Raw genomic sequence first — 14,898 nt, 5'->3', positions numbered from 1 at the left:
ATAGGAACTCTCAACTGTGTGTTAATCCACACCAGGGATGGGGTCAATTACTTTGTAATACAATGCATTACCATTACATTGAGATTTACCCCATTACCATTACATCTATTTTGAAGATAATGCATTACTATTACCATTATATTTAAACATTTTGAAGAACAGTACCATCAAAGCCTCGAAGTTTAAGAAACATTAAGTCCTGTGGTTGTCAAACTTCATATGATGATTGCCTTTAGCCGGAAGATTAAGGTTTCCGTAGGGGCCCCTGTGGCCAAGTGGTTAAGGTCGCTGACTTCAAATCACCTCCCTCATCATTGTGGGTTCGAGCCTCACTCGGGACGTTGAATTCTTCATGTGAGGAAGCCATCCAGTTGGCTTACGGAAGGTCGGTGATTCTACCCAGGTACCCGCTTGTGATTAAATAATGCATGAAGGGGAACCTGGGGTCTTCCTCCACCATCAAAGCTGGAAAGTCGCCTTATGACCTATAATTGTGTCAGTGCGACATTAAACTCAGCAAAATAAAAATAAAATAAGGTTCCCATGAGCTTATGGCTGAAAGCAGTATCTGATCAATAACTAGGAAAACTGACCTATAAGCTGAGAATGTCATGATATGATTGTCAGTGGTCATAAGATGATCTAGAATTTTTAGGGTCATTACTTCAGGGGTCCAGGTCACACCATACACCGTCATGTCGGAGTATTTATTTTACATACAGCTGATGTTCATGATTTAGAGTTCTAATACATCATTTTTACCACACAGATTACATACATTGTACATTTTTTAGCTCGCCTGTCACATAGTGACAGAGTGAGCTTTTATGATCGCATTTTGTCCGTCTTCCGTTCTCAATTTCTTGTGAACACGACTGAGACCACATTTTGCAATCAATTTTAATCAAATTTGCACACAACTTGTATTGGCATAATATCTTGGTCGCTTTTGAAAACTGGTCAGAGCCCATCATGGGTTCCAGAGTTATGGGCCCTCAAAGGGCCAAAATTTGCTATTTTTGGCTTGTGAGCACGATAGAGACCACATTTTGCAATCAACTTTAGTAAAACTTGCACACAACTTGTATTGGCATAATATCCCGGTTCCTTTAGAAAACTGGCCAGATCCCATCATGAGTTCCAGAGTTATGGGACCTTAAAGGGCCAAAATTTGCTATTTTGGGCTTGTGAAGATGATAGAGACCACATTTTGCAATCAACTTTAATCAAACTTGCACACAACTTGTATTGGCATAATAGCTTGGTTCCTTTCAACAGTTGGTCAGATCCCATCATGGGTTCAAGAGTTATGGCCCCTTAAATGGCCAAAATTTGCTATTTTTGGCTTATGAACATGATAGAGACCACATTTTGGAATCAACTTTAATCAAACTTGCACACAACTTGTATTGGCATAATATTTCAGTTCCTTTCAAAAACTGGCCAGATCCCATTATGGGTTCAAGAGTTATGGCCCCTTAAAGGGCCAAAATTTGCTATTTTGGCTTTTGCAGCCATGTACAGACTTCATTTATGGTTTGATTTGATACAAACTTGCAAAATATTTCAACGGCAATAAATCTTGGATCAAGATGGATCTGTCAGATCCAATCATAGGTTCCGCAGTTACGGCCCCTGATTGAATCTGTTAATTTTTACCTTGTGAACACAATAGAAGTGACATTTTGTATTTGATTTTAACCACACTTACACACAACTTAAGTCACAATAAGATCTCAGTTTGTTTGAAAACCGGCTAGATTCGGTCATGGGTTCTGAGGTTATTGCTCCTGAAAAAAGCAAAATTTTCTCGTTTGGCCCTTTCAGCCATATAGAAGTTTCATTTATGCTTTGATTTGATACAAACTTACCAGAATGATTATCTTGATAATTTTAGGCCTGGATTGCAATTGGGTCATGTGGGGTCAAAAACTAGGTCATCAGGTCAAATCAAAGGGAAAGCTTGTTATTAAGTTAACACTCTTGAGGCCACATTAAATTATGACCCTATCTTCATGAAACTTGGTCTGAATGTTTATCTTGATGATTCCTAGGCTAAGTTCGAAACTTGGTCATATGGGTCAAAAACTAGGTCACCAGGTCAAATCAAAGGAATAGCTTGTTAACAGTCTGCATGAAAGTAGTCAGAATGTTTGTGTGCAGTAAATACCAGTATCGGATGAATTTTTATCCGGGTCATGTAGGGTAAAAAACTAGGTCACCAGGTCAAATCAAAGAATGAAGCTTGTTTACACTCAAGAGGCCACGTTTTTGATCCAATCTTAATGAAAATTGTTCAGAATATTTGTCTCTATGAAATCACTAGGTAAAACATGTTTACACTGTTATTGTAAGTTACTCAGGTGAGCGACTTTGCGCCATCTTGGCCCTCTTGTTTAAAAACCACTTTGAATTCATTTGAACAAATATTTTTGCCAAACATACGCCATGCATCATTGTTACAGTAATATTTTTGGCTGTTAAGTTAGGTTTTACTGCTTCGAGTATTGATAAGGGGAATCTTTACAATCTAGTCATATTTGCACTATTTCCATGAAGCTCTCCAAATTGATAGTGATATATGGCATGATTCAAGGTCGAAAGAAGTGAAAGTGTATTCAATCCTACCTCAATTTCTTGAAATTGTGGGGTTTTTTTTTTTCTGCGGCAATAGATTGATGAATAATATTAAGGCCCTGTGCTTACAAAGAATAAGAGCTATACAATTTTATTTCTGAAAGTCCATTGGACAGCTCATTGAAGTTACATGATACCTCACCCAGCGAACTACATGTAACTTTCAGTATTCTGTTGTGTAAGTTGTTACAATATGGAAGTTTGTGGTATCAGACAAATGCATACGCTGAGAATACACTTCCGTTACTTCACACACGGAGATATGAAAATGTATTGTAATATTTGACCAATGTGTGGGCAAGTAACAATGTATAGCAATATGTTCCTTAGTTCTTTTTTGGTTTCATCTTGCCAGTTACTGTTTCACAATAAATTAGGAGTGTTTCTCATCATGTATATTGTTAGTGTTTTGTCACACGTGGATCCAGAGGGTGGTCTAAAAAAGGGAAAGAAGAGAAGAAGGAAAAAAAATTCAAAAAGGCCACATTAGGACCGCATTCAAAGTGTATGTGGCAGCTGCTACATACGACCCCGACATAATTTATAGGGCCTGAGTATTACTCATCAGTCTGTTGCCACAGAAAAAAAGAAACAAAGAGTTTCACCTTTAAGAAAACTTAATTTTATTATTTTTCCCAAATTTAATAGGTAAGCTCGTAAAAATGTGAAAATAAGAGGTGTATATTCAATAATTGTATACAAATTTGCAGTGGAAAAGGCGTTTTTAAATGCTCCTAAAATGCCCTCCTTGTTGGGCAGGTACTTTTCTATTTCAGCATGTTAAACAAAAACTTATTGACAACCCTAATTTTACACCCACAAAAAACATGTCAAATTATTTAGTGATATTATAAAGACACATGATTGTCATAGTAAGTGTTCAGTTTGACGCCCTTTGAGAAAATTGGCTGGATCCGCACATGTTTGTTGTGTTCTTCTGATATTCTTTTGCTAATGTTCTTATATATTTCGTATTTTAGGTGATAATACGTCCAGTGTCCAAGGTGCCGATATGTACACGATGTTCTGTTGAGCCTGTGTCATTTGATGACTGGGAAATACTGGTAAAGATATTCTGTTGCTTTAAGAGCCCCTTTAACAAATCGCTTTGAAGCCATTAACCTTTAGCATGCTAAATTTCTAAAATGGACTGGGCCATCATTTAATTTGGGCAGTACCATTTATCATTCGCAGGGGTGTTCACTGAAAATTTCTGACTGACTGAATAGCGTACAGGGCTGACCATGATCAGCCTGCACATAATATTATGTGCTCTGTTCTGGTTGCAAAGGCAGAATCACTTGCCACTACTAGTGGGCTAAAGGTTTAGCATGTTCTGATTTTAGACATTGACTGGTTATCAACTTTTTTCTTTCAATGACGCTTCTCTATATCAGTTTGATAATACTGCGTACCCTTCAAATATATGTAGGGCTCAACAAATCCAATTTTCCACTTACGAATATGTGTGGAAATTTTTTGAGGGCAAGCGGAACTTAAAATAGTACTCGTCCTGTATGACGTGTATAATTTTTTACCATAACTAAAACAACTCCAATGAAAACAGAGGTGCACAGAAGTCAGGTGTATAAATCATAAAAAACAGAAGTAGATTTATTGTTCATTACAAGATTACAGTATGTAACATTTTCACCGAACTTCAAAGTAGACTCTTTTTGATGAAAATAGTTTATCATTAGTGAACTGTGGAACAAGTTCTAAATTGCAGCAGGGCAAGTCAGAATTTTAGGCAGCCCGACCTGCAGGACAACTTGCTTTCAAAGAATTTGTTGAGCCCTGTTATGAACTCTTTAACTGCAATTGTTTGTTCAAGAAGTTTTAGAAAGTGAAAATCATTTTTGTGGGGGGATGTAAACCAAAACTGGAAGAAAAATCTTTGAAAAGCTTTAGCAAAATATAATGCAACCAGGCTGGATGTCATTGCGTCTGTTAACCTTTAGCCTGCTGGCGGCGAGTTATTCTGCCTTTGCGACCAGTGCAGACCAAGATTAGGCTGCACATCCGTGCAGGCTAATCATGGTCTGCACTGTTCGCTATTCAGTCGGTAAATTTTCATTGAACACCCCTTCAAATACTAAATGGTACAGCCCAAACTGAATGATGGACCAGTCCATTTTAGGAATTTAGCAGGCTAAAGGTTAAATAAAGGTTATGCAATGTGCAACACCTCTCATGTAAGTTTGATTCACTTGTAGTCAGATTTGACTGAAATATTGACCTGAGCAATTTAAAGCAAGTAAGGGTACATGACTGTAGGTAGTGAACTTGAACTGTTCAACCCTTATCCTGTTAAATTTCTATAATGAACTTGTCCGTCTTTCAATCTGGACAATACCATTAACGTTTAAAAGGGGTGTTTAGCAAAAAAGATGGGGACTGAGTAGCGAACAGTGCAGATCATGATCAGACTGCATGGATATGCAAGCTAATCATGATCTGCACTGGTCACAAAGGCAGATTCAATCATGTCCAGCTGAGCATGATAAGGGTTAAAGTTATTATGATCCATTTATAAGGCTTTTAGTTTTGTGTTAAAAACATAAAGCAACAGTTTTCTGTCAAAACTGTTAATATTGCTCATGAACTTGAACATAAAGGTATGTAATAATCAAATGAAAAGCTTGTTAAAAACCTAATGGTCACATTTATGACCTTATCTTCCTTATGTCAGAATGTTTATCTTGATGATTTCTAGGGCAAATTCGAAACTCGGTCATATTGGATCAAAAACTAGGTCACCCAGTCAAATCAAAGGAAGAGCTTGTTAACACTCTTGTGGCCACTTTTATGTCCCTATATTCATGAAACTAGGTCAGAATATTTATCTTGATGATTCCTAATAGGCTATGCTAAGTTCCAACTGGGTCATATGGGGTCAAAAACTAGGTCACCAGGTCAAATGTTTTTGGTCCAGTCTTAATGAAAATTGGTCATAATATTTGTCTCTATGAAATCACTAGGTAAAACATGTTAACACTGTTATTTTATGTTACTCAGGTGAGTGACTTAGGGCCATCTTGGCCCTCTTGTTCAGGGCCATCTTGGCCCTTTTATTTTTATACATGTTGGGAAGCTGTTTGTTTCATTTGGGGTCAGTACTGGCACAGATCTTGGAACACTGTTTAGGTTAACTGACCAACATTGAATATCCAAAGAAAAAACTGTTGAAAAAGGGCCTTAAACCCTTACTACTAATACTAGACTTATCAAATAAAAAATTGACTACTCGGAAAGGTTTAAAGTTCACAGAATGTAAAAAGAGTAAGTTCTTGAAATGTAGACAGTGCATGAAATATTTCTCAGAAAAACAATTAGGAAGGGTTATGTCAGAAAACTCTCCAGTGGTATTGATCTTTCTGATAGCCAGTGTATGCCTGAAATTTTGGCCAAAATACACTTATCCAAAGGAGTAGTTTCATACATAGTTATCTAAGCCATTGTGATATTGCTATATGCCTAGACTAGTACTTTCATTTTAAGAAGGTGACAGTTTCATTACACTTAAGTTCATAGAAATCATTTTTTGTGTGTGTGATTGTCTTAGTTTTCAAGGACCCTATCATTTGTTTGTGAGTAGATCCTCTTTTCAGAAAAGAACTCCTTTTTTGTGTGATTGTTGTACTTTTCAAGTTACACTCCCCTATCATTTAAGTTTGTAAGTGGTCTCTTTCCAAAATCCTAGAAAGAATTTCCACTACCAAGAAATGGTTTTACAAGATAAAATGTTTCAAGAGTGCAGTAAGCTCAAGGTTATCAATGATTTGTCAGGTTGATGCATGGCACGTTTTTCGGTTTCAGTATCTGTTAATAGAGAGAGAAAATTAATGAGAAAAAAAAATTTAGTTTGATAAAGCTTCTTTCTCAGTTAAAAAGATAAAATTAAACAGAATGTTAACATATACTATACTTAAAGGTACTATCCCATACATTTTAAGTGAAAATTAATTTCTCTCAAAAATCCTTAACCATCATAACCCTGCTGAATTTCTAAAATGGAGTGGTCTATCATTCAGTTTGGGCAGTACCTTTTGTTATTCGAATGGGAGTTCACTGAAAATTTACGGACTGAATAGCAAACAGTGCTGACCATAATCTTGGCCTTCACTGGTTGCAAAGGTCACTAAGAATCACTTGCTGCCAACAGGCTAAAGGTTAAAAAGTGAGTGCTCTGAAAGTGGCTAGTGGTACAAACTTATTGACATATTAAGAATTTTGCAAGATACAAGATACTGTTATAAATAACCAAAAATATTGTGCAGAAGATAGTAAACTGTTACAACACTTTTGAAATAATGCAGAAAATTTACATTCTTTTTGCATGTTTACCATTATCTAACTTCTTTTTATCATTTTTTATTGTCATGTAATATATACATTCTGTGCCAAACTTGGTGGAAATGAACATGTTGAAAATTTTCACCTAAACTGTGGGCTGCCGAGGTAGCTTTAAAAAAAAAGAAATGTAAACAAATAAATGACGATGCACTCCTCCAAATATGAAGAGGTATTGTTTGTTTTTTCTTATGCTGGATTTTTGCTTGATTGGATCCTTGGTAGGCAATTTGGTTTCGGAAGAATAACTGGAAAACACTTGAATCAACAGCTGAGTTGATAGGATAGTTTTCTGGGGTCAGTAAATGACCTGTATTGTTTCAAAGAAACTGTAACACTTTTCATTCAGTAAATTGAGAAAGCTTGGTTCTATCTCCGTCAAACTTTTTTTTTTGATGGGCAAAGATCACAGTTTCATTTAGATGGAAAAAGGGTTTCAAATCAGTAAGTGGAGAATATGTGAGGCCTATGGCTGTCAAACGTCATTGCCTATGGTCAGTAGATGATCACTGTTGGTTTTACCCTTTGCCTGCTATATCTCTAAAATGGACTGGTCCATCACTGAATTTGGGCAATACCATTTATTATTTGGAGGGGTGCTCACAAACTTTACTGACTGAATAGCAAACAGTGCAGACCATGATCAGCACTAGTTGCAAAGGCAGAATCACTTGCCTGCAGCAGGCTAAAGGTTAAGGGTCATTATACCCCCACAAAACAAAGTTTAAGGGGGGTATATAGGAGTGAGCTTGGCGGTCGGTCGGTCCGTTGGTTTTTGTGGTTTCCGGATGATAACTCATGAAAGGCTTTACCGATTTGAATAATTTTTGGTACACAAGTGTAACATCAGAAAATACAGGCCAAGTTCGAATTTGGGGTCAATAGGTCAAAGGTCAAGGTCACAGTGACCATGAACAGTTAAACAGTTTCCGGATGATAACTTGAGAACGCTTGGGCCTATGATCACATATTTTGATACACAGATGTAACATCATGAAATACAGGTCAAGTACGACTTTGAGATCTGTAGGTCAAAGGTCAAGGTCACAATGACTCGGAACAGTTAAAAGGTTTCCAGATGATAACTTGAGAATGCTTGGGTCTAGGATCTTAAATTTTTGTAAACAGGTGTAACATGATAAAATACAGGTCTTGTACGACTTTGAGGTTAGTAGGTCAAAGGTCAAGGTCACAATAACACAAAACAGTTTAACGGTTTCCAGATGATATCTTGAGAACATTTGGGCCTAGGATCATGAAATTTGATAGCAAGGTTGGTTATGACTAGCAGATGACCCCTAATGATTTTGAGATCAGCAGGTCACAGGTCAAGGTCACAGTGACCCGGAACACTTTAACGGTTTTTGGACAATAACTTCACAATGCTTGGGACTAGGATCACGAAATTTAATTGGGAGGTTGGTCATGACCAGCAGATGACCCTTAATTATTTTGGGTTCCAAAGGTCAAAGGTCATTTAAACCTTTTCCGGACAATAACTTGAAAACACTTGGGCCGAGGATCATGAAACTTCATAGGGAGGATGATCATGACCAGCAGATGACCTCTATCGATTTTGAGGTCAGTAGGTCAAAGGTCAAGCAAGTTCAGCTTTGACATTTGCTTAGTTCTGTGACAAGGCCATATTGTAGGGGTATAATTCGTCACTCCTGTGACAACTCTAGTTAGATCTGGTGTCAGAGCGACCTAGGGGCCCTTGGGGAGAATGCTTCGACAAACAACTGTCAAACTTCAATCATGGAGAGTATCCTGTGGGCAGTACATTATCACTGTAGTTTTTGTCTTGTTTAGGTCAGAGGTCAAAAACATGGCCTTCTTGATACCAACAATTACCTACATACATGTCATCATGGGTGACAAATTGTGTTTTGCATACAGCTCTTGTTTATTTTTTGCCATCATGGTGGGCTATAATTTCAAATCACTCTGTGTCCGTGGTCCATCGTACGTCCGTCCTTCTGTCTGTTAACAATTTCTCGTTATTGCATCTCCTCAGAAACTACTGAGGGGATTTTGACCATACTTTGTCAGAATGATGAGATTGCCCTAGTGACTTACTTCAACATTTCTCAAGCTACAGGCTTTAAAGGTGGATAATCAGATTTTGGCCATGTAACGGATTTGTTCGAAACTTTAGCATCTGATCATTTACACTCATTTATGTTCACTTAACACTTAATACAAGTTAGATTTTCACTGGAGGTATTTTTAAAATTTCATTTTCCTATCCTGGTTGCCCAACCAAGATAGAGTTATTTTATCATAAGTTTAAATTTGATAAACATACTTTGCCTAAGGAAATGTATAAATATTAGACATATTGTAATATATTTGTAAAATATTTGCATTAAAAATTATGTATTTAGATGGAATTCATTAGAAACGCAAGTTTGAAAAATTATTATTACCTCCCTTTGCCTATCTTGGTTGCGCAACCAAGACATATTGGAAATAAATGAATTCAGAAGCTACACACAGCTTTAAAACTTGCATTTTGGTTCAGATTGTTCAATAGTTGATATGTCTATCAAATGCAAATGTAAAACTAGACATTGTATCGAAATAGAAAGAAATACCCAGCTTTTTATATACTTTCATATTAAAGGGGAGTAATTACAAAATTTCATAAAAATAATAAAATATACATTTCAAATAGGAATCTAACTCTATGTAATCGGTCTTTTTGTTCCTTAAATAATTCTCTACCAGAATATACAAAAAGTAAAAAATGTCATTAAATGTTGATTAAATGTGATTGACCACCTTTAAATTTGAACCATATGCATAGTTTTGTGTTCTGAATTCAAAGTTGACCTTGTGTTTTATACCTAGTACCTATTTCCACATTTCTTAAGCTACAGTCTTCAAATGTAAAGCACATGCATAGTTTTGTGTACCAAAATTAACTTCGACCTTGAAATTGATCTAGTGACCGACTTTCACATTTCTCAAGCTACAGCTTTCAAATTTGGACCACATGCATGAACCACATGCACAGTTTTGTGGACTGAATTGAACTTTGACCTTGATTTTGACCTTGAGCTAGTCTTGAAATTTCGAACATTCAAAAATGGCTCATTGGTGGGTGCCAAGATCACTCTGTGATCTCTTGTAATTACTAGAATTTGAAAATTAAAAGAGTAGGTTGTCAGCATTTTGAAGGAACTGTGTTTAGATTTTATTTTGGATGATTTACTGTGTAAATATGGTCTTACTACATGTTTAACCCTTAGCCTGCTGCAGGCGAAATTTAACAGCCTTTGCAAACAGCTTGGAACCAGATCAGACGCCGATTAAATCGGCGTCTGATCAGGTTCCAAGCTGTTCGCTACTCTGACAATATTTCTTCCAATTTTGGAGCAAATTGAATGAACTTTACAATTTTAGCAGACAACATTTCCAGCAGACGACAATTTATCTAGCATGCTAAAGGTTAAGCAATAGTGGGCATAAAAGACTTTCATTTTAAGCACTTTCTGTCTGCTAAATTCATAAGTTATCTTAGATTGATCTGGTAGGAACTGTTATATACAGAATTGATTGTCTATAGATGTGTGTCCTGGGGGAGTGCTGGGGGCATGTATTATTATTAGAGGGGAGGTTTGTTGCCAAGTGGATATGGTCTCTGACCATGAAACCTTTGCCTCTCACCAATGTATGTTTGAAACATCGCTTGGGGTGAAGAATTTGTCATGTGAGGAATCCATCCAGCTTGCTTACGAAAGATCTGCAGTTGTACCCAGGTGCATTCCTATGTCTGAAACAATTCCTGAAAGGGAAACTTTGAGCTTTTTGCTATCATGAAAGTGGGCGCGGAGGCCTTGTGGTTAAGGTCGCTGAGTTCAGATCACTTGCCCCTCACCACTTTGGGTTGGAGCCTCACTTTGGGCATAGAATTCTTTTGTCTTATTCCACCATTAAAGCTGGAATGTCAACATATGACCTATAGATTGACCATTGTCACATTAAACACAGCAAAATAAATGAATATCAACCATGAAAACAGTAAAACCTAAATTATGTCTCTTTGTGACTCTAAACCTAAACTGCCAAAAAGAAAAAAGATTTGTGTCAGTGTTCATTCTTACCACTCTAAAAATGTCTGACCTGTTACTTTCGGCTATTAAAGTGAAATTTTGATATGTTTCAGGACAGACATACAGCATTCATAGAGTCACATTTGTTAGATATTGTAAGGGTGATCCAGAAAGACAAGATTTATCCCATCTGGGTAGAGAAATCTGTCTGTGTGTTTATCAAAATAGGTAAGTTTTATATATTTAGAAAAAAAAAGAGAAATATTAAAATTCTAAAAGCAGATTGCATTGTCAATGAAACTTTTCCGGTCATCTGATTTCAGCTGATCTAAGTTTTTAAGAATAAAAACGTATTAGGAATTGTCGTTGTTAACATTGGCATTGGTTAAGTTTTTATTTAGGTCCACTTTTCTTGAAAACATATTTATTAGCTGTGCCCCTAAAATGTTGAAGAATTTGTTTATCATCATTAGATAATTTAGTAGGCCAAGAGTCATACCTCTCCAGTGCATTTTAAAGAGTTTTGGCCCTTTTTGTACATAGAAAATGTATTGGTTTTTAAATTATTGCTGAGGTCCTGTCTTGAATACATATATGATAATGGCATGAATCTTTAAAAGCACACTTTTAGGTAATCGTTAGATAAGTAACTTGACCAAGAACATTTACTATCACTTTTATTATGTCAGGTTTAAAGTGTTTCAGTCATAACTTTGGTCTTTGTCAAAATGTATGCAATATTTGTTATCTTATTATGCCCACCCCCACCCCCAACCTTTTTACTGTCTGACCCATAACAAAGGATTTTAATATTACTTGACACAAGTGTTCCCCATAATGAGACAATATGTCATGCACATAACCAGATCTCTAACTCATAGATCAAGGTCACACTCAGAGGTCAAGTTCATGAGGTTTCTTTCTTCACTCAGTGTGCAGATCATAACTCTGCCACCCATCAGAGGATTTTGATTTTTTTTGGCACAAAATGTTTCCCAGAATGTGGCAACTTGTCATTTGCAACACCCAGACACCTAGCTCAAATATCAGGGTCACACTCTTGAGGTCATAGGTCAATAGGGTTTTCGCCATTTTCAGTTCATATCATACAGGTTGTAAGACATTATGACCAAACATTTACTTAGATATTACATATCCATTCAAATGCAGCAGTATTGGGTCCTGGGGTATGCACTTTTTCAAAAGTAATTTCTTCTTTAAAAAAAGACTTTGTTATTTTGTCAATCCTTTGTTGTTTGACTAAGCCTAAAAAAATATAATATGAGGCTATGAGCCGCGCCAGGAGAAAACCAACATAGTGCATTTGCGAACAGCATGGATCCAGACCAGCCTGCGCATCCACGCAATCTAGTCAGAATCCATGCTGTTTGCTTTCAGAGCCTATTACAACTAGAGAAACCATTAGTGAACAGCATGGATCCTGACCAGACTGTGCGGATGCGCAGGCTGGTCTTGATCCATGCTGGTCGCAAACGCACTATGTTGGTTTTCTTTTGGCGCGGCTCATTTAATATTATAACAGGTACTACTGCTCCAGAAGCAGACTGTGTATTGCTGGTAAATGAAACTGAAGTATTGGTTTCACCTAAAGTAAGAAACTCTGCCATTGGTCGACCTGCTGTAGAAGAACCAATCAGACGGGCCAGTGCAAAAACTGAGGAAGTGCCATTCTTGCCTAACCCTAGCCAATATGAAGATGAGAATTTTGATACTAAATTCAGGTCTACAGATTCTGAAACTGGTATAAAAGGTAAGGGAGGTTACTGTGTTACGAAAATTTAGGACACACAGTATCATATCTTGGAATGGCTAAGATTCCTTGATGGAGTAATGTTCAGTTTTCATTCTCAAATATTACTTTAAATGCTATTTGAATATTTTTGTTAGAAAATACCAACAATATAGTAAGATTACATCAAATAAATGTATGTGTAATGTTTATGCTTGTTTTTCTTCATTTTCTGATTTTCATCCAAAAAAATTATTTTATCATGATAGATATGGTGTTCATGGTGACAAAAAATATATTTGAATGAAATGTATTTACTTTAGACCTAATCCTTGTTAAACAACAATAGATTTTGATTAGGTTGTCTCTGTGATTTCAGATTATCTAGGCTTTAGCAAATCAACTGATAGGAAAATACGTGAGAAATCACCATACGATAATATATCTAGTCAATGGAAAAACCTGTTTTCTTACTTGGGATTTCGGTCACGCATAGAAAGTCGCGCGATCACATCTGATGATGAAGATGATGCTTATGATGATGAGGATGATTCAGTCGACCAATCAGAGCCGCAGTTACAAACCGGACTTAACTTAGTGTTACGTGTGCAATCTTTGAAATACAAAGTGAAAGACACTGACCACATTTCTCCGGAATGCAATAATGGACATCATCGTGGCAGCGAGTCTCCAAGAAAAAGTGGAAGCTCATCGCCACGGAAACAGAGTCGAGAATCGCCATCAAAATCGAGCAGAAATATGTCTCAACCGAAATCAAATTTTAGATTGAACTATTTTCCGCAGCAGCCTAGTACTATATATATGGACAAGTCTGATGTTGAAAAACAACTGAAATGTAATCGATCAGAGATTCCGCATATATTTTACGCAAAACTTAGAAAATTAGCCTCGCCGAAGGAACAGCAACAGCAGCAGGAGAAATTAAATACGAGCTCAGGAATTGGAAAACAAAGCATTCGTAAAACAGGTAAAACCGAAGGCGAAACTAAAGATAAGGTATCGCCACATGCAGAAACTCCAGAAACGCCGCCAGCAGGCACGGAAACTAAAGCTGAAAATGAGTATCCTTGTGTTGTGCGTGTTATAGTTATTGACCGAAGACGGCAACTGTGTAACGATCATTATTCTATGATTGTTAAACGAGTGTTATCGGAGCAACCTTTATTAAAAGGTCATGTGATCATACCCGATATGTTAAGACGCTTCCTGAAATTAGACATTACGAGTAGAGTTTGGATACAGACGTTTAAAGTTAATCCATCCCAGACAACTGCATTCTCTTTGTATCCTCTAGGAAACGTGGTATGTATTTGATTGGTACACTAATAATCAAACTTTAGTTTGTAGTCTTTAGACATATGATTTTGTTAGTTATCTGCACTTTCTTTTAACATTGATGAAAATGCCGGTAAATCAAAATATAGGGAACTACAATATTCAGGTGTTGAAATCCAGCATATTGTCTTAAATGGAATAATTGCCTGCACTTGAAATCTCTGAGATACACTTGAGGGTCTCCCACCTAACTAAGAGACCAAGTACTGCTTCTTACTTGGAAAGATGGCTTTGCGTGTATCAGTCTAACAGGCCGGGCAGGTTTAAGACATGACTCTGTATTTGCAAAGACCTAGGTAAAGTTTGACATGCCTGCTCTCTCTCTCTGTTCTTTTGGCTTTCGTTTGCTCCGCCCCTTTGGTCAGATCACTGTGGGTAGCGGAGGAGTTTTGCACCATTTAGGGAGTGGCTTCCTTTGTATGTAAATTACCTCTGGACACATTTGTCATGAAAGGGGTGCTATGTACATGTAATAATATGTAAAAGTTCTGGTTAATAGCACATCGTAACATCACAACAGTTTTGAAACCTGAAAATGATATGAAATTGTTATATCAGTCTCAACTCTTCATTAACATTTAAGGTTTTTACCCGAAACTAATACTGATAGAAAAGTAAAGTGAATGTTAGCTTTTTAAATTCTAGGGCAGTCAAATTAGAAAAAAAATAATTTAGAACGTCATCATTTTGTTACTTATAAAATTGAAATTTAGGTGATTTTTATAGTAACTTTAACATAATAAT

At 36.7% G+C, this 14,898-nt stretch overlaps 1 protein-coding gene across 2 annotated transcripts in view; it reads left to right on the top strand.

Annotated features, from left to right (window-relative positions):
- Positions 1-14,898, top strand: part of LOC123555089 (peroxisomal ATPase PEX1-like) — a 48,687-nt gene that overhangs the window by 10,565 nt on the left and 23,224 nt on the right. For both annotated transcript variants that reach the window (XR_008371582.1, XM_045345653.2), the window contains exons 3-6: positions 3,618-3,701; positions 11,162-11,276; positions 12,592-12,819; positions 13,178-14,121. Coding sequence is in view for 1 of the 2 variants with exons in the window: in XM_045345653.2 (XP_045201588.2) it covers positions 3,618-3,701; positions 11,162-11,276; positions 12,592-12,819; positions 13,178-14,121 (1,371 nt within the window). In the remaining variant the exon portion in view is untranslated. The remainder of the gene's footprint in view (positions 1-3,617; positions 3,702-11,161; positions 11,277-12,591; positions 12,820-13,177; positions 14,122-14,898) is intronic.

Source organism: Mercenaria mercenaria, chromosome 7 (assembly GCF_021730395.1).
Source record: "Mercenaria mercenaria strain notata chromosome 7, MADL_Memer_1, whole genome shotgun sequence".
Classification (NCBI taxonomy): Eukaryota; Metazoa; Mollusca; class Bivalvia; order Venerida; family Veneridae; genus Mercenaria; species Mercenaria mercenaria.
The sequence above is the reverse complement of the archived record's forward strand: the minus strand, read 5'-3'. Positions and strand labels throughout refer to the sequence as shown.